At 29.7% G+C, this 26694-nt stretch overlaps 1 protein-coding gene across 1 annotated transcript in view; it reads right to left on the bottom strand.

Annotated features, from left to right (window-relative positions):
• Window positions 1-26694, bottom strand: part of LOC136990789 (syndecan-like) — a 49068-nt gene that overhangs the window by 7929 nt on the left and 14445 nt on the right. The window contains exons 2-5 of the mRNA XM_067289225.1: window positions 25424-25474; window positions 7392-7527; window positions 1828-1940; window positions 9-219 (exon numbers count right to left, since the gene is read on the bottom strand). Of these exons, the coding sequence (XP_067145326.1) occupies window positions 9-219; window positions 1828-1940; window positions 7392-7527; window positions 25424-25474 (511 nt within the window). The remainder of the gene's footprint in view (window positions 1-8; window positions 220-1827; window positions 1941-7391; window positions 7528-25423; window positions 25475-26694) is intronic.

Here is a 26694-nt window from a genome sequence, read left to right as displayed (position 1 = left end):
ATGCCTACCTGCCAATATTCCAGGCTGTGCAAAGAAAGATGATGATGATCTAGTATATTGTTTATGACTCATGTTAAAAATGTCATTGTCTCTCTCATTATTGTCATTTGGTGAAGGAGAGCTGCCCACATTAAATTTTGTAGAAGTTTCAGGAAAAACTGGATCCTGTGTATCTGGTACTCTATTTTCATCATCTGGAGGAGGGACCTTTATTGGTGGCTATAAAATAAAATTTGAGTGTTTATAATATATTAAAAAAATCTAAATGCTGCTACTTCATATGAAAAAATTACCTAATGCAAATTTCAAATTGAGAAGATGGGATATTTATTAAACAAAATTTTAATGTCATATTCTCAACAGAAAAAATTTAATATCATTTCACCAACTTATTCATTTTGAAAATAATGCAGTTAGTAATTAAAATATATTCGTATCCAATGATAAACAAGATTTATTTGAAAAATTAAATTGTATATATATATTTGTATGTAAATTAATTTTTTTATATAATAAAAATCAAACAATGATAACATTATCTTTTAAATTTAAACCATAAATTATAAACTGAATATATTTTATTCATTTGTATTTAAAATAAAAATGAAGTGAATTTTTATTATTTTTTCTGCCAATAAATTCAATTAAACAATTTTTTTTCTTTTTGTATTTTATTTTTTGAATTGTATCCAAATTATACTGAAAAAGCTGAAGATGGACTATTTAGTCCAAAAATGTTTCTCTTCCAATAAACATTTTGGTTACCTTAACTTAGTAGTTTATTTTTGGATATTTAATATAGTACCAACTTTGTCACAAATTTTCTTATCAATATGATATTATGTTTGTTTAACAATTCTGAGTGCAGAAAAAATATTCCTAATTACCACATTTTTTGTTATAAGATAAATTTTGTTCAGAAAAGTGCATTTGAAAACTAAGATGTCCTGTAATCTGAATGCATCTTATATTGTAAAGAATATTTTTTCCACAAAAAACTGATGTAAAAATGTGATACATCCAATACAATAATGCAACTTATAAAGGCAAAAATAAGGTAAATTAAATATCAAAATAGAATGTGCTATTAAATCTGCTTTAGTAACAGACTATACTGCAGAATGTAATTTTAATATGAAAAAAATATAAACTAGAACATTGTGAGATTTTGACATATTGCAATAGAATTGAGGCAAAACTGGAAAGAAAGAAACAATCCTTGCACTTGTTAGGCATAAAGAGGTGATCCTTGTACCTATATATTTGGCTAGAACAGGGATGGCGAACCTTTTTGAGTCTGCATGCCATATTGTAAGCATACTTAGCTTTAAAGATGTTAATGCGTGCCAATGTCTTAGACTTTGAATAATGATATTTGAAGAAATTAAACGAATACGCTTTAATTCGAATAAATGTAAAAAATCTGATTGAAAATAAAGATGATCAGGTGATAAACAGAAAGGATGATTGAAAAAGACAGAAATCATATGATACATTACGTGCCAGATGATTTCTCTTACGTGCCACTTTGGGCATGCATGCCATAGGTTTGCCATCCCTGGGCTAGAACATTCAGCATCAGGGCAAACTTAAATATAGGATCTTTTGGATAAGCCTTTCCTTAGTCTGTTATAAATTTTAAAATTATAAAATCACTTTTAATTAATGTAATGTATATTATGTTTCATAATATAATTTTTCATACTTGTGTGTGATAGTTTTGTATGAGTTTATTGATTAATAAACTCAAATATTATGCAAAAAATAAATCTAAAATTATATTTTCAGCAGTAAATGTAAATAAAAGCTATATTATAATATAAATACCTGAAGATCTTTTCCATCAGTTTTCTGCGTGGTGGGCATCATGGTAGTTGTGGAAGTAACTGGTTGACCCTCTGGTAGTGATGGTTTTCGATCATTGGGAGAAACAAATATATCTATTGGAAAAATAATTGTAGAATTATAAAAATTATATTAAATGTAAATATATCAGCTATAAATGCAGAAAAGATAAAAATTCTTTAAGAAAAATAATTTTGATTTTTTTAAAAAAAACTTGAAAACATGTTTTAGTTTGAGTTTTTAGTAAGTATCAATTTAGAATAAAATACATCTTACTAACCTTGTATAGCTATGCAGTTACTACTTAAAAACGTAACACAAATGTTTTCGACCCACTTCTAGGGTCTTCTTCAGATGTTTTATAAGTTTTTCTGGCACGACTCCCAATTTTTAACCGTTCAAGATCTCCAATGCTTCTATCTTCGGAATTTTTTAAAATTTCAAAATTTGAATCTCCAAACGATGTGTGCCTGCATCAGTTGTTATAGCATTGCATCATAAATAGCCTGCCATGCTCTTGATAGTTGTTTTTCTTCTTTAAAATTGATTGACAGGCCTTTGCAGTCTGCTTTAAAAATTTCTAATGTCTCCAGACTTCGTAGTTGGTTTATATGTCGGGTTTGTCAAATCACTGTTGCTTGTCGTAGGTTAGGGATAATGTTGTTTTTGTTGGAATATATCGCTAAGGCGGTATTGCCTTTATTTTTTTATTGATGTTCGTTTTATGTTGAGAGATACGTTGTTTTGGCAATCTTTTTGCAGATCCAACATATATGAGGTCCCTATTGAATCTTTTATCTTTTAACGGGATTTTATATACTCGTGGGATTCTTTTGATTTTGGCCTAATCTTTCTCATTTCTTAACATGGTGAATGTATCTGGCTTACGTCTGTAGGCTATTTTTGCATTAGTGTAAGCTCCAATTTCTTGATATAGGGACTGCATAGGGCACTCACATGTTATAGCTATACAGTAGGGAGATGCATCTTGTCGTGGATCCTTTCCTGGGATCCCACTCAATTGGTCTTCGAGCTGGTTTCATTGGTTATCGGCCATTCTATATATTAGGCCTTTATTGTAACCATGACTCTCAGCAATTTCTGCTATTTCCCTTATTTCCCTCCATTGGTCTTGGCCTACAATAAAGGCCTAATATATAGAATGGCCAATATCCAATGAAACCAGCTCAAAGACCAATTGAATGGGATCCCAGGAAAGGATCTACGACAAGATGCATCTCACTACCGTATAGCTATAACACATGAGTGCAGTACGCAATCCCTATATCAAGAAATTGGTGCTTACACTAATGCAAAAATAGCCTACAGACATAAGTCAGATACATTCGCCATGTTGAGAAACGAGAAAGATAGGGCTGAAATCGAAAGAACACAACAAGTACATAAAATCCTGTTAAAAGATAAAAGATTTGATAGGGACCTCGTATATGTCGGATCTACAAAAAGATCGCCGAAACAACGCCTATCTCAGCACAAAACAGACAAAAAAAAATAAAGGTAATACCGCCTTAGCGATATATTCCAATGAAAATGACATTATCCCTAGCCTACGAAAAGCAACAGTGATTTGACAAACCCGACATATAAACCAACTACGAAGTCTGGAGGCATTAGAAATTTTTAAAGCAGACTGCAAAGGCCTGTCAATCAATTTTAAAGAAGAAAAACAACTATCAAAAGCATGGCAGGCTATTTATGACCCAACGCTATAACAACTGATGCAGGCGCACATCGTTTGGAGATTCAAATTTTGAAATTTTAAAAAATTCCGAAGATAGGTGCATTGGAGATCTGAAAGATTAAAAATCAAAATTGCACCAGAAAAACTTATAAAACACCCAAAGAAGACCCTAGAAGTTGGTCGAAAACGTTGGTGTTATGTTTTTAAGTAGTAACTGCAAAGCTATACAAAGTTAATAAGATGTATCTGTAATTATCGCTTTGTTTGCTAGATGGATTTGATTAGAAAGAAATATTACTTTGAATTGCTTACTTGTTTCAATTTGTTACAATGCCTCAGTTTAAAGAAGCATTTGAAAACTTTAGCAAATTTTTTTCAAACACTCATTTTGAATGACTTTATTCTGACAAAAACTGATCCCTGAACACAATAATTGAAATGCAGTTTTAAACTACAGACTGATACATGTCATAATTTCAATGGCCACTTATGAGATACAAAGGGTAGTTACCATATGGATTATGAACACATTTTATTTCCATTTTAGCAATTTTGTATGTCATATAAAATTTGGCTGATATAGCTATCTATAATTACAATAAGCAGATTATATTTCATTGGTTCTCAAAATTACCAATCCATGGACCCCTTAAACCAAGTCAGATGAACTGTGGACCACCTATGTCCCTGTTCTGTAAAAATTGCCTCAAATATTGATAGATTGTGTGTCAAAATATTTTGTAACCTAAAGTTAAAGATAAGTGTTGCATGAAAATGTTACTTTCTCTAAACAGCAGGAAACTACATCTTGAAAAATTGACTGTCAGTCTGCAGACCATCTGATACATGCTTGTAAACAGCAGTTGTCCACAGACTGTACTGTCTCACCACTGTTCTATTGTACTTGTGTATGCATTTTTCTTTATAAATTTCTCTATAAAAGCTTAAATAATCCTGAATTATTCTTTTACCGTTAGTCCTTTAAAAAATAAAATTTTTGAAGCACAACCAATTTTCATCAAAATTAAAAAATAATTCACATCAAGAATAATTAAAAGTAGGCCTGTATATAGGATTTTTTAAGAGAATGAGAATTAAAACAAAAATCATGTTTCATATAAACATACAGAGTAACATAATAAACTGAGAAGGAATTGAACAGGTACAAAATAAATGTTATATACAGTATACACTTTGTTAATATACAATCAAACCCCACATGCTGGTTATTATTGTAAAAATTTTTATCCCTGGCCAACCCCTATAAGTAAATGATGGACTTTTCTCCAATTAATATCACTTTGCCTGGCACCATTTAGCACAAATTGGTTAATGTCAAGGTATTAATGTGCATGATAGATTTAAATATTCCATTTAATAATAAACCACAAGGTTCAGAGCTTTACAGCTCAGAAAAATATTATCAGGGAAATTGATATTTTTTAATTATTAATAATTTTTTAAAATTTATATCAAAATATGGGATTTATAACTTTTAAAAAAAATATGATTTAGTGATTTTAAGTGTAAAATCCAATAGTTTTTGTGTCCAAAATGCAGTTTTTGCAAAAGCTTAGCAGTTTTCAGCTTCAGAGTTAGCAACATTACATTGTAACTTTTTTTGGACATTCTCATCAAGTAGAGTACACTAAGGAGAAACCATTCTGTGTAATTCTCATTGTGATAAAACAATGGCAACTAAATGCAAATGTGTCAATCTTGATTTTAACCTAAAATGGGTATTCAAAAGCAAGTTGATGAAAATGTTGAGGAAGGGCATTACAGATAAATTTGCATTGACATTTCAACTATATTGAAACTTGTTAAAACTGAGCCAAAATTAAAAAAACTCACTCATTAGCTGTTAGTAAATGTTTGTAATTTTTTTTTTACTTTATTTGATTTTATGATTACAGTACACGTAATAAATTTTGAATTCTGTAATAATATCCTTAACTGTTTGTCATGTATTTAATGTGGCAAATGTAGGTCTTATATAGCAGGCCTACTTGTACTGATTCAGTTAAATATCAAGATCTTCTATTAGAGCTATTAATGTCACCCTATTCTGATAGTTCCACATATGTGATATTAAACAGGTTTGACTGTAGTAAGATTTTTCTGTTTGAATTGTTAAATGGGAGCTAAACTTCCAAACTCCCATGTTCATAATCTCAATTTACATTTACTAATCAGATGTCATCTCAGAAAAATATTGCTAAAGACTATAATCTATCACTTTCATACATATACACTGAATTCTGTTTTCACATAGTAGATACATTTTCAAAAATCCATATAAAATAAAGATAGTCTGTATGGAAAAAATGATAGGTTTGAGACCTTAAAAACCAGTAAAAATATAATAATTAAATATATTCTATTATATAACATAATACAGTAGAACCTCATTACGTTGAAGTTTAACAGGTAAAAAAAAATCTCAACTTCGAGTTAATGAATTTAATAAATATCTGATTTTCTCAAATTTTTCTGTGGCTCTAAATTTTCTGTTATCAAGCCATTTCCCAACATGTATGCAGCATGTTTACAAAACTGTATACAGTTTATGGTGTACTTGATAGCATTGTCAAAACACTCCCTTGTGTCCCAATCAGAATGCCAGTAACATACTGTGTTGTTAAAAGGATGTCGATGATAGATGGTAATGGCATGATGTGCTTGGCATGGAGCTATAAGGTTTGTTTATCTTAATTGTCTGTATTCATGGAATATAAGAAAAAATGAAGATCATGGACCTATCAAGGAGCAGAGGGTACACAAGAAAATAGATTAAAGTTAAATTTTGACTTAATGAGACTGAATTATATGTAAAATTCTATATACTATGCCAATGACCTTTAGACAGCTTTGAGTTAATGCAAATTCTAATTAAGGTAAGTCTTTGTTTGACTTAGCAAGGTTTTCAAGGTTGTATTTCAATTTTAGTTAATAAATCAGAGAGGGACAACTGTAATTTACCACACTTATCAGCAAAATTCCATAAATTTATATTATTTTCACAAATTTTATTTTAATTTTTATTTGACTTTTTCAAATCAAACACCAAATTAATTTTTTTTTTAAATTCTTAAAATTTCATTAAATAAAAATTAAATTAAACACCAAAATATAGCTAGCTTTTAACACCAAATAGCATATAAAAACTTTTTGTTTTGAAAGAAATCTGAAGTAAGGGGATCAAACTTCAAATTAAATTTTTTCTGAATGCCTCAATTGCAGGATAAAGTCAGAATGAAAGATTGATTGTCTCTATACATGTTCAAATAAGTTGTAAGAAAAACAACCAAATCTTAAAATTTACTTGAGCATGTGCAACAGCCTTAAACGTATATTCTGAGAATCTTTTTTAAACAAGAGAGTAATTTTCTAGAAGACAAAGCATAAATATCTTTCTCAGAATTAAAATCAAATAAAAATTTTTTAAAAAGTAAATTTACTGAAATGTATTAAATCAAAACAAATTATATGAAAAGAGAATTGATTTTTTTCCAGACTGTTAAATCAAAATCACATAAAAAACAGAAAACAACTCATAGTAAAAATTTATATACTAACTCAAAGTCAAATCAAGATTTCCAATCACAGACTGGTACCGTACCTCTATAATATCAACAATCCAGATATTTTTATATTACATTTACTAGTAAATAGAATAAAAATGATGAAAGTGCTTACATCATTTGTCAATAATTTTTTAATTTATAGCTTTTATAAAAATTTTATATGTATTTAACATTTTCATCAATTAATTTAGGAAAAATAAACATTTGTAGATTTTTCAGAAAATACATTAATTTTGATTAAAAAGTTTTTAATATACCTCCTCCTGATCCAGATTCACTATCTTCAGGTCCAAATCCAGATCCTGGAGTATCTTCATCATCAACTCCTCGCCCATTTGAATGATCCAAATCAGCAAATTCATCATCTATCGCACTTCCTTCAATTTGATCCCCCTTAAAAATATTCATTTATTTTAATTTTTGCTTGCTTATAGACTAAATTATAAATAAATTTCTACATACTTATAAATTACTGATAATTTTTATTTCTGAAATGCAAAGAACTTTGTAAAATAAGTAAGGTCACTTTTTTATTTCTGAAACTAAATAAATAGCTAATTATACGAATTTTTTTCATATTAAAAATGATTTCAAATTTAAATTATTTTTGTAACTAGCCACTTAATTCATAAATATCATAAAACTAAACAATAGTAAAGGCCTATTTGTTCTATCCATTTAGATATGTAATAATAACATTCCATTTCAATCAGACAAAGATCATTGAATGGTTTTAAATGTTTATACATAGTGGAATGCTTCCATTCAGACATATATTAATTCAGAGATGGAACTTCAGACATTCTTCATAGAATGCTTAGTCTGAAACAATACATGTCTGAACCTGTTGAAATATCCATGAACAGAGATAGTTGAATGGCATGAATTACATTCAGATAACATTTGTCTTGCAATGAGCAATGTCATCTGAAGAATGATAGTATTATAAAATAAAGAAAGTAACAAATTCTGTTAAACAGTGTAGATTATTACATGACCAAGAAGTCAAAAGATATACTAACAATGAGAAAAGGGAAATCCAAAAAGAAATTATTCTCTGGAGTATTCTCTGTAAATCTTTCTTTTCTTTAAATTTTATGAACCATATAACAATAGCAACACTTTACTTTCTTGTCATCTCCATCCAACAACAATGCTACTACACATAAATCTTCAATATAAGATAAATGGTAAAACATGGCTGTTTCACAAACAGGCTGAAAATCTGTATATTGTCTGTAGAGAAACTGCTATGTCTAAAAGGATACTATAAATGTTGAATAATATTATAGGCCTACATAATTTATTAATATATTCTCAAAAGTATCAATATATACAATAATTTATTTGCATGCTTTTGATTTTTAATTTGTATCATTATCATCATTAATTTAAAAAACTCAAACATTACTTTAAAGTCACTTTCATTGAATATCAAAAGAACTTAGTAGAATAATTAAAGTAACTTTTCAAACATCAAACCTCATTAAGGTAACATTTAAGATCACATCAAAGCTAATTTAAATTTAAAATTAGAATTTATCAAGATAATAAAACTAATGACAAACAAAAATTTTATACAATCATTCCATTGTTGGGCCATTGTTCCTTAGCAGACATTTCTATGTTAGAAAATACATTCACGTATATTTTGCATAACATTTATAAAATATACAATACATGTTTATTTTTGATAAATATTGACAAGCTTTGATAAATATATTAAAATGGTGATTCAATTATATAAAGATATTAATAATTTAAACATATTTTTAAAATCTTATAAATTTTTAATTTAAAATTTATTCTCTCATTTTATTTACCGTATTTTCCGGCATATAAGACAACTGGGTGTATAAGACAACCCCCAGACTTTTACAGTTAAAATATAGAGTTTGGGATATACTCGCCCTATAAGAGGACACCCGGCGTATAAGACGACCCCCGACTTTTGAGAAGATTTTCCTGGGTTAAAAAGTCGTCTTATACGCTGGAAAATATGGTATATTCTAAGCAACTTGAATATTGCTTATAAATAAAGATAAGAATATTCATTTTAATTTAAAAATTGCTGGAGTACTAAACTAAAGAATTAAAATAATACTTTTAGATTTGCTTTTAGTTCTTAAAAGCAAATTTTTCTTTTGAGGTTTCCTCAAAAGAAAAATTTGCTTTTAAGAACTAAAAGCAAATCTAAAAGTATTATTTTCTCTTGAGGTTTCCTTTTATTTTACATCAATATATAATTCACAGAAAGAAAACATACAATATATATTAGTTTCAATACAATGTACAGTTAATAGGATAAGAAATTTAATAGCAGAAGTTTAAACTAAAAAAAATTGAAACAGCAACTGTTCAAATATTCAATAAAAAATCTAAACTCAGTAAAAAGCAATTTATATATTATTTGCACAAGGATAAAATAAACTTCAATTTCAAAGTTATTTAAAGGAAAACAGAAATTATTCAATGAATGATAAATGCTATTTGATAGTGCTATTGTATATGATGATGAATTGCATTAATAACATAAGGAGAGAGATCATTAACGAACAGTGAACATAAAAATTGATTGAATAAGTATAACTTTCTTCTACTATATCCTTAATAATGCTAAACAGAACAGAATTCAGCTTGTTTGTCCACTTGTAGTAGTAGAAAAGAATAGAAATTATGTCTGAATGAGAAACTGATTTAAATCAGAGAGAAAAGGAATTAAATTTAAAAAAAAATCAACATTGCTTTGACTGTTCTACATTCAAGTAGAGTAAAGTAAAAAGCATTTCATGTAAGTTCATTGTCAGAAACAAAACAACCTGTACTCTTGTTTTTAAAATGAAAATTACAGACAGGCAATATCAATCTGCATTGGCTTGAATCTCTTTCAATTTAAGATTAGTTTTTCAAACTTGATATAGAAAGATAATTTTGTAAATAGTTATCAAATTCTAAAAAATTGAATTATATAGGCAGAATAATCTGTGGTTACATGTGCAAATTCTTTTGTCATTAATTTATAATTCAAATTACTTCATCACTAATATAATTTATTTTTAATTATTTCACTTTTAAAAATGGAAATATTCCTAGAAATGTCTAAAATTAAAACCAATTTTCTGATTTCTGAATAAGATTGAATTGTTTCTTCATTAATGATAACATTATTGAATAATGCCAATATGTTTTTCTGTAATGATAGAAAAACAGATTCTTAACAAACATAATAAAAATAGAAAAATAATACTGCTAACACTTAGCATATGTTAATAAATGAATAAACTAAACAAAAGAACAACTTTAAAATTAAAAATAAAATTATTAAATAAGATGAATAATTTTAAATATTAGTAACAAGCATCCTGAATAATCATATTATTAACAGAAAGTATTCATTAAGAATTGTTAAAAGAAAGTTTTGCTATCATTCAATTAAAGACAACCTTTCCAAATAATCTTTGAACTGTAAATATACGTGTGGGAAATTTGTCTGAAATTGGTGAACTGTTTATGCTAATATTTCTTATGAATCAGATGCAACATTATTTTTTTTAATCAAATTATGAAGAAGAATTGTGTTAATTTACAAAAAATTTTTGATGGTAAAGTTTTATTTAACTAAAGAATTTTTCAGGAGAATTATAGGCAACAAGTGTATTGTTATAAATTATTTTCTTTTATACATGAGGTCACAAATGTTTATTTTCTGATTAGGCAGAGCTGTCATCTGACTTGTATTTATACCTGTTGTCTGTTGTGAGATCTGTCCAAAGCTGATTTATTCTAACATTTCTTCTTTTGTAGTTACATTACTCATGCTTTATACTTCTTATTTTTCTTTTTCACTTTTAGACAGATTCTCAATTTTAATTATAAGTTCACTTTAAATATATTTATGAATGTATATATTTTCAGGTTTAATTTTGTAGAGTGGTGATTGGTTAACAAGCATAATCCATTCAAAGACAATGTTCACTACCCGAATTGTTTGTTAAGCGATTATTGATTTATCATGGATTTTTATGGAAATTTGATTAATTTGTTCCGGAGAACCCAAAAAATAAACAAAAAATTACACAATTTCTAAATGTTTATATATATTTAATAACAAACTAAAAGTAATCTCCATTTTTTCATGAGTGGCACATCTTTGTTCCTCAGATGTGATTTTCATTACTCTTTTATCTACTTGAGTCTAAGATTATATATTAACTAAGATTGTATCTACTGTAGATCTGTTGAAGCCATACTACCTAGCAACATCAGACATATTCTGCCCACTCTCTACCTTGGCTATTATCTCTTGCTTAGTTTCTACAATGAACACAGTTCTTGACACACTACTCTTTTTAAGCCACATAATAATATCAGTTTTTTAAATGAAAAGTTCATAAGAACCTCTATTTTCGTAATATTCAATATTCGTCACATTTTGATGACTTTTTATTTTTCCATATTTGTCAGTATTTTCTGTATTCGTCGTCATTCCTAACACCAGAAGTGGCACTACAATTGTTTGCCTGTGCCAATCAGCTAGCCGTGTTAGCTAGCTGTAGTTAATCAGTCTGCTCTGTGCAGTCGTTGTGTGTGTTGTTGAGTTATTGAAAAAAAATCAATGCGAGAAACCAAGTTCCAATCACTCCAAAGTGGCACCCAAATGTTGCTATAGTCAGCCAAAATACAAATACATTCAATGAAAATGTAATTGCCTACTTCAGAAAAGTTTTAAAAAGCAGACAAAAACACACAACACTGGACAAGTTCTCTGTTAAATCGAGTGCCACCAAATCATCGACAAAACAGACCCCATGATTATAATTGGAATTACCTAATGTTTTAATTCATATGTCTTCTTCTAAACAATAATACTATATTAATAATACTGTTCTTCCCCTTCTACCACTGTACTGTATTTATTTAGTACAATAAAGATAAAGTTTTACAAACAATATAATTTTTATTCTTGTACCTTTTTTTCAGGATGGGAACAGATTAATTGAATATCAGTTATTTATTATGAGAAAAATTGTTTTTATATTTGTTAGGTCCTTAGGAACAGATTAATGATGAATATAGAGGTTTCACTGTACTTACAAAAATTCATAGAACAGAAATTAACTTGTGCTAAAAAGATTATGTATACAATTGTGAAAACCTCAGTTCCATAAACCATTCATAGATACCATTAAAATATAGTTTTACAAATATTAAATGTAGTGTCACTTCTTGTCTTTGTTCTGTGAGGTGTTCATTATCTGAACATCTGTTTGTTGTCCGAACTGTTCGTTAACTGATCGTGCCCACTGTAATTATGCAATATTGGATTATATTTGGTTGGTAACAGTGTTGTATACTTATGTTTATTTTGTAATATTTTTCCAGATCAAATGTAGTACCCAGTATGATTTTTAAATAAAAAATTAAAAAAATAAATAGATATATAAAATAACATCTGACTTATTTGGATACATACTACAGTCAATATGAGATTATTGTTTATGGTTAAATAAAATATATATCACAATTTCATGTGAATAACTTATGGGTTATTATGTTTGAAAGAGAATTTGAAAGGGGTGCAGTTATATACCAATTTTAAATTCCAGTCATGAGTTAAAACAGCATTAATGGTTTGAACAAATATTAAAATCATTGACTTGCAACAAAATTATAAAAATGATTAATAATGCATTACAAAATTAAAATATTAAAACAAACAAACCTTGTGAAAAAAATCCTGTTTAAAAATTTACAAATTTTAAACAGAAAATAATTTTAATATCAGTAATAAAATTAATTTCTGCTTAATTTTTTTCAAGTTTATTTTATTATTACTAATGAACAAAGAATAAAATAAAAATGATAGATTGTATTTACTTATTTTTACATTTAATTTACATAATTGGGATGACTATAAACATCTGCAATCAATTACACTGTGCCCAGTAAATGGGTTTCTACATTACAGTGTGTAGAAAATAAAACTAAAAGGTAATGTCATCTTTAGTTTTGATTTTGTTAATTATTAATTTGAATTAAATTTAAATAGTTATGCCTATGTAAATTATCCACACATATACAAAACAAAATACTGAATACAAAAAATAAGTTATTATTTTGGAAATTACTATGACTGGCAACTTGGAGAGGGAATTATTGGGATGGAATCTTTGTGACTGGGTTAGCCACAAACATAAGTGGTTTTTGTGGTTCTTCTCAATTTCTACATGAGTTTACTTTTATTTTTTCAGATTAGATTGATGAAATATGGCAATGCAACAACTGGGCAATCTGTCAAGGAGGTGCTTTTCCAGGAAGGTTTTCTAGGAAACTGGCCCTATTTAGATGTTAGACAAGTGGAGAAAATTCTGAAAAATTCATGCAACTAGCCCATTGGTCAGATATAAACCTATAAGCCTGGTGTTCAGCAGTTTATCCACTTTATTTTGTTTTTTCATTCACCATTGATAGTTAATGATTGCTTTCAAGGCATTGTTGTCAGAACAGAGATGAAACATCTCTTCCAGTTGTTTACTCAATTCCTTTGCACAACTGGGTGGATTGTCCTATGAATATATTGTTCCACTTATAGGTCTCTAAGTACTATGATCAAAGGCATTGGAGATTGTTGGAGGGAATGCAATTGACAAAAGGGATAAAGCACTAATATTGCATGAGTGGAGAGCATTTTTTCAAAGCTGTCTAGCATACCAATGTTGGATTTTGTTTCATTGTTGTTATTTTTTTAGAGAGATTCCATGTTATATTTTTTATCATTTAGTATCTTAATTTTTATTTCTATTTATTTTTATGTATTATATTTGTTATTTTTAGTTCCTTTAAGTATTTTCTTTTATGTTAAGTATTTTTTATGTATTTATATTATTCTTATGTTAAATATTTATTTGTATATTCAGCATGTGACAGATTTGTTTTTGTTCCACTTTTCTGTTCAATCTTAAAAACGTGTGGAGAGCCTTTAAACAAGGTCAAAAACATTAGTCCAGTTAATAAATTGTTTTGTAAATGGATTTAAGTGTCTTTGGAGTTGATTAAACTTTAACTTATAAAAGTTAAATATAAAAAAAAAATTCATAAATTTTTTGTCATGGCTATGAATTTATAAATTCATCATTCAGACTAGCACTAAAAGTAAATCATAAAATTTGTAAGAATATATTATTGTGAAAGACAGAGTAATTGAAATTGACAATGTTGTCTTTAGAGAACAAAAGAAGTAAATGTTATCATTTTTTTGCAAAAAACTTTTTTTGAGAACAAATTAATAAAAAGTAAGGGTTAAGGGCAGAATCCTATTTAATTATAATTAAATATAATTAATTTTTATTCAGAAAACATATTTAGTTAATATGTTAGATAAATGTGACAAACTTATTGATGAAACACAATGTCATATTTCATCACTACATTTGTCACCACATTAATCTTTTGAATTTGAATATTGTCATGACATACAGAATGTCCCATTTAAAAAAACGATTCAAATAAAAGAATTTAATTTGTGGAAATGTATAATATCCTAAAGAAGATCTCTACAAGTGATTAAAAAAAAATGTTCATTTTTTTACAATACAGCTATCTGCTGGAACCAATATGGATGATGTCAGTATCTTCAAAAATACTATTTTGAGTATTATTTAACTACCACTTTGAAGTTATATTACTTAATATTTTACTTCAGGCAATAAGACCATTAGTACAACTACTCGAAACTGCACTGATAAATTAATCATACTAAAAGCATAAATTGCAACAGACTTTAATTACTACCCCTGTAATCTAAAACTATTGAAAATGGTTTAGTAAAACACAATATTTGAATTTATTCATCAAAATTTATTTTGTTTCCTTCAAAGTAATCCCCTCCCACTAAAATGCACTTATGCCAATGTTTTTCAAATCCTTGAAACATGCTTTAAAGTCATTTTCATGAAACTCCTTCAGGACTCACAGCAAATTTTGTTGTATGGCATCAATTGACTTAAAACAGTGACCACAAAGCAGAAAATTTAGTTGAGAAAACAGGAAAAATAACATGATGCCATATCAAATGAATATAGAGTTTGCAGATCCTTGTTTGATGAATTTTTGGCCAAAAATTCACAAACGAGTATTGTGAGCAGGTGCATTATCATGGTGCAAAATCCATGAGTTTTCTTGACACAAATCAAGTCATTTTCTAAGAATTTGTGATGCACAACATCAGTTCAGTTTCAGTTTTTTTTTATTGAACATACTTAGATACATTCTTGGTATTACATGGCACAACCAGGATAAAATAAATTAAAAAGAGAAACATAGAAAACAGTTACATTGAGTGTTGATGGAGAGAAAAGACAAAAAAAAAATTGACAGAGTGGTCGTGTGCAACGTTCGGTACAAGATGTGCCAAACATTGCAGCTAAAACAAAACAAATGCATATGTACAAAAGTTGCAACATTATGGGAATTGCATGACCAGACAGTTGCACTTTGCAAAGCTGTATCCAGTTTAATAATGGCTGATTCAGCTGTGGCTGTGATGATGCAGTTCACTACCAAAAACAAACAAAATAAAGAAATGCATTTGTACAATGTGAAACAAAATACATTACATAATATAACAGGACCAGGTTGAAAAGTGCATGAACTCTTACAGAGGAGGACTGTAGTCACATGAAAAAACTGAAAACAGTGTTGTAACTGGCAGTCCAATAGTTTGGGGGAAGGATGAAAAAAGGTTCTTCAGTTATGAGCTGTAACAGTAGTTAAGATAAAGTATTTTTGTACCAAATGCATTAAAGCTTCATAGATGTCTTTTTCTTTTATAAAATTTCTGCAGTCAATTGGCCAGTCACTTCTATGTTGAGTTGTAATGAGTTTGAGCTATAATCTATCATGTTCAAGCATGGGACACATGAAGATATAATGCCTGCTCCTGTCCTCCATGCCGTAAAGAGAGAAAAGGTTGTTAGGTCTGTCTAAAAACTGAGCCAAATAACTATCAAATTTTCCATGGCCAGTGAGAAACTATGTAAGGAAGCTGGGCCTATACTATTTAAAGGTTATCAACATCTTAATGTTTGGGAGGAACTGATAAATATTTGACTACTGATGCAAATTCCCTTCTTCCTACCAAGAAAGCAGAAAACAGTCAACATGACCTTCAAGTGCCATTTACTTGATTTTTGAGCTGTTTCAATGTCAAAAGCATAGATCCATGTTTCATCACCTGTAATGTGTTTTAAGAATGATTTGCCTTGAGAAATCAATTTCTTTGGACACTTGCTTGTTGTTTTTGGAAAAAATTCAATGTTTTCAGAATGATTCCAGAAACAATGCACTGCAAGCCCAAATAATCATTTAAAATTAATTGACAAGATCCAAATAATACCAAAATACAAGTTGCTGATTAAATATGCTGCTAGTTTGTAATTGAGTGTATCCTGAAATGCCCAGGAAATTACAAATTAGTGGCCTTTAGGGCTCTGATTAGAAGAGCCTACACACACATTATCAAGATGTCTGGGATAAAAGTGAGGAGTTGGACTTCATCTGATCCCTCTGTAAACATTTTGGTTTTAAACCTAGAATTATAAAATTCCTGATAGAGTGTTTTAGGCTGGAAATGAGTGACAAACCGAAGAACACAAGGATCAAATATATGATCATCAACTACACCTCTCTTCTATAAGAATTGCTGTATCTTTATCTCATATATTTCTTATTTTATTATTATTATTTATGTTTATTTATTTGATTTCATTATATATTTTTTTGAGTCTTGTATTTCTATTTTTGACGAGACTGTCTCGTCTCTAAAATCGCACAGCTATTAAATTTAACGTTAAATGTAAGTGTATTAATTTTACCATATGTTAAATGTAATATCAATTTGTTTACATTAATATCTAATTGTTTCTGTACAACATACATACATATCAAATGCATTGTTTTAATTAAATTTTAATATATGTAGCAGTGAATGACAATTTTGTTCATTGTGACTTTCTTCTTCAGTATAATAATTGGAAAGGGTCACAAAATTCAATAGACTGTAGTACAGTGGTTCTTAACCTGGGTTCGACCGAACCCCTGGGGTTCGGCGAGTCAGTCTCAGGGGTTCGGCGGAGATCAACCACCTGACATCATCGTGACGTAGAAACCGTATTGGTTTCGAAAACTAATGCAACATAACGTGTGTTCTATTGGGAAACTAACTTCTCTTACTCTCTAACTTCTACTACTCTCTAACTGAAATGAAGTGAAGAGGTCCCAATGGAATACACGTATACGACCTGCAAGACGGTCAAGCACACACCCGACTCATACGTTCATGATGACACGCTCCACTCGGCTATCATTGACTGCGGGTGATCACGCAACATCGGTTGGCCTTTTTATGCTGCAGGAAATTTGGTGCGCCCAGTATTCGAATTGTGACTGTCGTGATTGTACGTCGTGTGATTTCTTTTTTAATATTTTAATCCCTTCATACTATGTCGAGCAGAAAAAGAAAGTGGTCGGACGAATATGTACAATATGAATTCACATGTATAACGGAACGTGATGGGAGTCAGCGTCCTTGTTGCATGATTTGCAATGACAAGTTGAGCAATTCTAGTCTAGCACCGGCAAAACTAAGAGAACACTTCTTTAATCTGCATGGAAATTACAAAAATACAACACTCGCTGAATTCAAGGTGAAGAGGGCCAGATTTGATGAAAAGGGTAGTCTACCTGTCCTCGGCTTTGTACCCATCGATAAACCGATCCTTACAGCATCGTACGAAGTCGCTTACCTTATCGGAAAGCAGGGCAAACCACACAATATTGGTTTAAAACTCATAAAACCAGCCGGTTGAAGATGGCGAATATCATGCTGGGAAAAGCGGCTGAAGTTAAGTTATCCCAAATTCCTCTTTCAAATGACACCATCAGTGACAGAATAGACGACATGAGCAAAGATATCTTGGCCCAAATAGTTGCAGATCTGATTTCAAGCCCGGCAAAATTCAGCCTTCAACTCGACGAAACTACAGACGTTTCCAGTCTAAGTATTTGTGCGCTATGTGAAAGACGACGTTATAAAGGAAGATTTTTTATTATGTAAGCCTCTTACAACAACAACTAAGGCAGCCGATGTAAAGAAACTTGTGGATGACTTCTTCAAAGAAAATAATATTTCGTGGGATATGGTTTCTGCAGTTTGTTCGGACGGAGCTCCAGCCATGCTGAGAAGAAAGTCAGGTTTTGGTGCGCTAGTTAAAGCCGATGCACCACACATCGTTGTTACACATTGTATTCTACACAGGCATGCATTGGCAACAAAAACCATGCCTCCAAAACTGGCAGAAGTCTTAAAAATTGTAGTGGAATGCATGAACTATGTGCGAAATAGTGCTCTGAGGCACCGCATCTTCAAGGAGTTGTGTAAAGAAATGGGGTCTGAATTCGAGGTACTTCTGTACCATTCAAACGTTCGGTGGTTATCCCGGGGACAGGTTCTGAATCGTGTTTTTGCCCTACGTTAGGAATTAGCTCTGTTTTTGCAAGAGCACCAACATGGTCATGCAGATTGCTTCAAAAATTCTGAATTTATTCTCATGCTTGCGTACATGGCTGATATCTTCGCAGCTCTCAATCATCTGAATCAACAGATGCAGGGTGGTGGTGTCAACATCATCGAAGCGAAAGAAGCCCTGAAGGCGTTTCAAAAAAAGCTACCGTTGTGGAAACGACGAATAGAAAACGGTAACTTTGCAAACTTTACCCTGCTAGACGAATGTGTAAATAAGAATTATGATGTGCCTGGAATCGGAGATATTTCTGTATCGGGGGAACTGAAGCACGCAATTTCCATGCACTTAGACGAGCTTGCAAAGTCTCTTGAAGGGTACTTCCCTTCAAGAGAGTTATATCCAGCATGGGTGAGGCAGCCGTTTACGTTTGATGTTGAGAAAACAGATGTCAATGATACATACCTGGATGAAATCATTGAAATTCAGCAGAGCCAGGTTCAACAGCAACTCTTCAAAACAACAACGCTCTCATCGTTTCGGTGCCACCAAATAGTAACGTACTCTGCTATTGCGAAGAAAGCTCTGGAGATTTTGATACCGTTTGTGACAACATATCTTTGTGAGCAATCCTTTTCGAGGATGCTGGACATTAAAACGAAGAAAAGGAACAGACTTAGTTGCGAAAATAACATGCGAGTGGCACTTTCCAAGGTAAAGCTTCGCATTTCCGAACTGGTGTCTAAAAGGCAACAGCAGCAGTCACACTGATTTTAAATTTTGTTCTTTGTTCTTAATGTTTTATTCTTTGTTCTTAATGTTTTGTTCTTTGTTCGTAATGCTTTGTTCTATAATGGTTTTGTTTATTTTGTGGACCAATAAAATATATACCTATGTTTTGAATTTGAAAAATTATATTTTATTTTTCCAATTAAAAGGGGTTAGGTGAATGCTCATATGAAACAGATGGGGTTCGGTACCTCCAGCAAGGTTAAGAACCACTGCTGTAGTATGACAAAAACAAGCTTGCCACAAGCCAATGACCTGCCACAAGAAATTAATAATCCTGGTTGTACTTCTTAAATCTCACAACTCGACAAATGTAGGCCTCATCATACAGGATATGTGTTTAAAAGAGTATAGCAAAATTAATCACCTTGAATTGTTATTTTAGAATGCATTTTGGATTTAAACTCCTCTTCAGTTGTTGACAATTCTGTAAAAACTTGTTCCTGAGTAAAGTCACAAAGAAAACATTTTTCCATGCTCTTTTAAACACACTTCTTATGTGATAAGTTTTACATTTGTTGAGTTGTGAGATTTAAGAAGTGCAATTCCGGTATTTTTAAAGTACTATTGAAATACTCACTATTGAATGTTGTATTTAATTAAACTAAAGTGGCAACATAGGCCTACTAGAAGTATCTTTTATAAAATATTTCTTTGTTCTCACTTTTTTGAGTTTTCTGTTGTTGAATTTTTCTATAGAAATAAAATTTCAATAAAATTCTAGTAGTTCAATATTGTTTTCACTTTATTGTCATGCATTGTTATTTTCAATATCAAGTACTGACGTACCCATCTCAGGGACTGATATAAAAGACAATTTATCAACAAAATACATTAATTTAATAAAATATCCAATTTTCTGGTTAAATTTGCATTTGTAATGCTATGAAATACCATAGGTAAGTAATATTTTTGAATAAAGCAGTAATTTTTCACTAAAGATTATTATTTTATTTTATTATTATTATTTCATCAATTGTGTATTAACATATTCTACTATAATTTTAACATATTTTGTTGCAATTTTATTTTGTTTCATGTTATTGCTAGTGTTCTTTTTTACTATGGGCTTAATGGTTATTACAGAAAGCTAGTCATAACAATAGTAACATTTGTTAATATTTGTTAAATAGACTTTGTTGGTAACAATAACACTAATCTTCTACAGCAATGAAAAAATTCAACAATTAAGAATTTTGTAAATGCAGTCACAACACAGACAATTCTATTAGCTATTACATAGAAAACATCTTAAAATAAAGATCTTTAAATGCAAGATTCAAAGAACATAAATACAAGGGCAGGTTTTTTCAAGCTCTGATGGTCCACGAAACAAAGACAAGTGTAAATAACAAAATAAATTCGTTACCAAAAGTTAGGTACAAATGTGGTTACTGTTCACATAATCACTGTGAAGATTGAGGAATTTGTCATATCTGTGGATGAGCTTTTCCATCCCCTTATCATAGAATGTTGCTGCCAGTGAATTGAGATGGCCTTAACAACGTTGTTTTGAAGATTGTCATTAGTATCCAACCTCTGCCCTGCTAGCCACAGTTTCAGTTCAGGAAAAAGGTGGAAGTCTTCACACATTAAAAAGTTCCAAGCTGGGTGGAAGTCTGAAAGGTGGAAGTCTTTACCACCTTTAAACACCCAGCGTATAGCCCTGATTTAATGCCGAGCGACTTCCACCTTTTTCCCGAACAGAAAAAGTGGCTAGGAGGGCAGAGGTTTGAGACTAATGACGATCTTCAAAACGTTAGGACCCATTGCTTAACCTGGTTTGAAGAGATCTGTAAGTGGATCTAATATATGTTAGTCTCCTGTTAAACCGTTCATTGTGTAACGGTTATGCACAAATATGATGTAGCAAAGGGAAATGTGAATACTGTGCTGGCCCGTTACGCCACCGATCTGGAAATTTCCCCCTGTTGAGATGAGGTTACCAATACACAGCGTCTTTGACCGACACAACATAAGATCGTTGCAGGCCGTAGAAAACATAGAGCTGACAAGAATGGAACATGCATCAACACAAATTGCATTCTGTATCACAGGCATGGAAATATTATTTAGACTCCCAAAAAATTTAATTTTATTAATAACTTCATGTTTAACTATACGTTGTAAAATTTGCTCATTTTATATACAATGTAAACTGTACATATGTCACAGCCATTGTTCAAACATATTTGAAATTTTAAAAATTAGAACAGGTCTGTATTCGATCTATAGAATGGTTTTTTTCGTATTTGTTCCTGAAGAGGGCCGATAAAATAGTGGCCGAAATATTTGAACATTAAATATTTGTGTGTTTATTTGCTGGAAATGTGTGTTTAGGTGTTATTCTGGTCATCAGAGCCCTAGTAATTTAGATTTATAGTATAATCAAAGATACATTTGTTTATGCTAAACTGAAAAATTCTAACAGTGTTAAGAATTTATCTGGCTAATAATGCTAAATTATGTTTTTGTAACAATTAATATGCAATATCTGCAATAAAAGAGCATTGATCATTAACTGAGAAAACTGATCATCAATTTAAAATTAATTTTAAATAATTACTACTTTTTAGTTATTTCTTAATTTGTATTAATATTGTTCAGCACAACAAGCATTATTTTTATATAGTAATTAAGCATTTATGAGCTTTACCAATTTTATATACTATTTGATTAAATATCATATAAAATTACTTTTAAAACTATTTTCAATTTCTGCAATATTCCAAATTAAAAATATAGAGCATTAGCTTATATTCAGATTTTAGCTAAGATTAGAGAGAGATTTCAGAAGTTTAAAAAATACTATAAAATATTTTTATTTTTTCCAAACTATAAAATTACAATTAATAATATTCATCAGTATAAACACTATGTTATCCAGAATCAGACTTTAATTAAAACTGTTGTTTACAGACATATATCACTAATACGTTGGGCTAAGTTCCAGACCACTATCATAAAGAAAATATTCCCTGAAAATGAAACAGACTTTTATTTTACTTATAAAAGCCTAAAAATATATTTACACTATCATTAAGTGCACAACCAGCACTAGATCTAAAAACTGATGCAAAGTAAAAATAATAAATAAAAAAAACCCCGAAAATACCTCTAAAAGTAAGGTAACTACCAAAAATAATAAACGAGGCAATAATTGGAAAGAGCCATATTAGCAAAATGCCTTAAAAATAAGGTATGCCAATATTAACCATAGTCTTAAAAATTATTGATAGATACAGAATTATAAAAATATGTTGTTATAATTTTACAAAACTAAAATATATAAATATATATACCAAATGATCTACCATATTTTTTATTGGGCAATATTAAGGCTAATTAATATAGCCTGATAAAAATCCAGTAGAACATTTGATATTACTAATGTATCAGGTTATGTATGATGATGATGTTTATAATGTTCAATTTGCTGGAAGTTATACAATATTCAATCTTTGAAAATTGTATCAAGCATAATAATACAATGGAACATTACTTAACGAGCACCTTGCACAAGGAGTATTTCATATAACAAGCAAAACAAATTGTAAAAATTTGCCTCGCTTAACGAGCGATGTTCCGCATAATGAGCGACGAGGAGAGGGGAAATCCCGAATTGTGCACATGTTCCATCAGTCTGTGTTTAGCAGTCATTTTGCTTGTGATCACATATTTTTCCAAACTTGTGTTCACACATATTACAGTACTTATAAACATCAACAACCATAGCCTATTATATAATAAACATGCCAAATGATATGCCAAATTCTTGGGCTATGTAAAGGCTATAATTAAATATTAGAAATTAATTAATTTGACTAGAAGTAGGCAGTTATGCCACCATTTCATATTAAATTTGATGACCAATTCCAAATTAAATTTTATAAACGTCTGAATTAAAAATTAACTACAGTAGAGCATCGATTATCCGAACCCCGATCAACCATCACATCGATTAACCGACCACGTTCTAGTCGGCAAATTCAAATGTCCGCTAGTGATGTGGAGCTACAATATTTGGCTATGTCTTGGCTATTTTAATATTATTTTTGTTAAATTTTTGTGTGTTTTAGCTGGAAACACTGGCTCGACCATGAAAAGGAAACCAGGATTTAAACCAGGCTTAATTTTCTATTTTTTCTTTATTTCTGTATTTATTTTGTGCAAAATGAAGAAATAATTTAACGATGATTATTATTTAAAAAAAAAATTTGTTAGACTTGACATTGATGAAAATTCAATGCGAAGTAGGTTTATAGCAATATACTAATATGCTTATTACATGGGATATATTTATATACTAATACAGTCAAACCTGTTTTTATGCGCTCTTTTTATGTGCGATTTTTATTTGTGCGATTTTTTTAATGCGAATTTTTAATTTGTGCGGTATAGTTGGCGACTAGTCTCGTGCGATTCGTCATGTCTCACGTTGACTTATTATAGCTAAATAAACTTATTATAGCATAAATGCACTTATTATAGTAATATTATTGCATGAATATGCGAAAAATGAAATAATTTACTTTTTAAGTCAACAAAACACCACCTGGACAAAAATATGTAAAACAGACGATATACCAGACGATGCAGTCAAGTGCTGACATCTGTTGTCAATAAATTCTATTTCGTACGGTTTTGAGTTATTTTCTATGTGAGACTTTTTTTATGCGGTCCCTGTTGACCGCATAAAAAAATTATTTTTTTAATTGTGTTGCGAAAACTATTATTTACAGCCATTCGTGAAGTTTCGTGAGATTTTTTTTAATGCGTTTTTTTTAATGCGGTCCCTATCCCCCGCATAAAAACAGGTTTGACTGTATACTATACTAATAATGTATTTTTTCATACTTTTCGGTTATCCGTTTTTTCAGTTATCTGACCAGCCTCAGTCCCCAATTGAGTAGGATAATCGATGCTCTACTGTATTTACAATTACTAAATTTAATACACGATGGAAACATAATTGCCTATCTCTAGTCAAATTAATTAATTTCTAATATTTAATTATAGCCTTTAGATAACCCAAAAATTTGGTATATTGTTTGGAGAATTTTATCAAACATATTATCTGTGATTTTTTTTTTTTGTTTCTGCAAATCAAATTCTCATTCCAGGATGGTTCATTCTGCGCTAGAAGAAAAGATGATGATTCACGCTCCTTAACAATGTATATTGTACAATTTTTTCGAATAAATGTTATGTAATAAATGATCATTGTGTTTATGCTTCTTGTTTCTGCTAAAAAAGACAACAAAATTTGCTTTAAGTAATGGTCACCATACTAGTTCTTGTTCTCACCTTCTCTCACGAGAGTTATGAGACCCATTTATTAATAATTTAACAGCGGTTACAGTTGTAGAAAATGTATAAAAATTAGTTAAAATTAAATTATTGAGCAGTCAAACAGTAATAAATTTACAAAACATAAATGTGAGAAAATAACAAAAAACACAATATCCGTGGGGTGGTGACATCCATCACCGCACCATCCAATAAACATTATATATAAAACATTTGAGCATTTTTTCGGTGTGGAATGCATAATCATATTTTACATTAATTTCTATGGGAAAAATTGTTTCTCTTAATGAGTGTTTCACATTAAGATTAAGACTCTGGAACGAATTATGCTCATTAAGCGAAGTTCCACTGTATTTGTATTTGTTTTATATGAACTGTAAGCTAATGTTATCCTGGGTCAAAAGGAAAATGTTTCTTATTAATCAACTAAAAATTTGCCTTCTGAATAAGCATTCTTAATAAATATTTATATATACAAATTTCTTAAATACATTCATTCATTTAATTCACCTATTCATTTATGACATACTTGAATATGAAATAAGATTTAAGGAAAGTGTTTAGTTCCAAATGATATATCAATAATTTATACAATACTACCAAATTTGCCAAACTTTCTAAAACAAACTTATTTTAAATTCAATCAATAAAAAAACTTTAATAAAACTTACTTGAGGATCATCAATAAAAATCATATCTCCATTTTTTGCTTCAGCATTAATCTAAAATCATAAAAAAATACTTAATATGGCACTTTAAAATGTAATATTTAAATAATAAAATATTTCATAATTTAATATAACATTTTTAATTTAATCTAAGAATTGAAAAGCACAGTGGTAACTTTTTATTTTGAGCATATTACTGATCAGTTTAGTTAATCCACTTTTAACCATTGTAATTTCATACAGATAACCCAATAACCCACAGCAACTTGTACCAGCAACTGCACAGAAACTTTTTAAGAATAGAAATAAAAGCTTTGCATAGCCTACACCACTAGTCTACTCCATCTCTTGGAGCAGCTGTTGAAAGCACAACAATTACCAGTATGTGATTTAGAAGTTACCATCTCAAACATTAAAATGTTTATTCTGTTTTGTTTATATTAGCAATTCATCATAGATATACATGTGTGTATAAATGATTAAATCCAAATATTCCATAATAATCTAATCATTAAATGCAGAATTATTTGAGGTATATACATTTTGGTTAACTATTAACAATTAAAATTTGTTATAAAGCAAGTATTATATATAACATCTTCCCATTTATAAAAATTTTTGGGCCATCTATGTTATCTAATTACTATTGTGAAGAACTATCACAACAAAATGTTTCTATTATTCAAAAACAAGCTTATATCATTCTATATGTTGGTTTATAAACAAGGTTAGCATTGTCAAGTTTCAAGTTTTAAAATACATTATTAAATACTGAAAATTAAGCAAAATTAGATAAGACACACTTTTGAATGATGCACCTCATATGATTTACTGACATAACATTCCAATAGAGGTAACTTAGAACATATGCATTATAAAGATTGCCAAATGTACAGAATGATCTGAAATCAAATCAATAGTAGATGATGATAATTTTATAGTCCTAATTGAGCTGCTAACTTGTCAAATCAATGAACATCACAAAACAAGTAGATAAATTGATAATATACATTATTTTTTAAAATTTCTTTTAAACTTTGAATTTAAATAAATATTGTAGAATGTATTTCTACATATTGTTTCATTAAAGTGTAATTTTAATGTAACAATATATAAAATTAGTTGTGTGTAAAATGTAAATATAATAATGGATTAAGGATTTACAAACGGAGTTAATCAATTTGCCTGTAAACAGCTCAATCATCTCTCTTCCAAAAATATAAATCTGTCAATCTCTAATTATCCAGTTGCAGATTGGATAGCTGGGGCTATAA

The sequence above is a fragment of the Centruroides vittatus genome, unplaced genomic scaffold (assembly GCF_030686945.1).
Source record: "Centruroides vittatus isolate TY-2023 unplaced genomic scaffold, ASM3068694v2 contig_1031, whole genome shotgun sequence".
Taxonomy (NCBI): Eukaryota; Metazoa; Arthropoda; class Arachnida; order Scorpiones; family Buthidae; genus Centruroides; species Centruroides vittatus.
The sequence above is the reverse complement of the archived record's forward strand: the minus strand, read 5'-3'. Positions and strand labels throughout refer to the sequence as shown.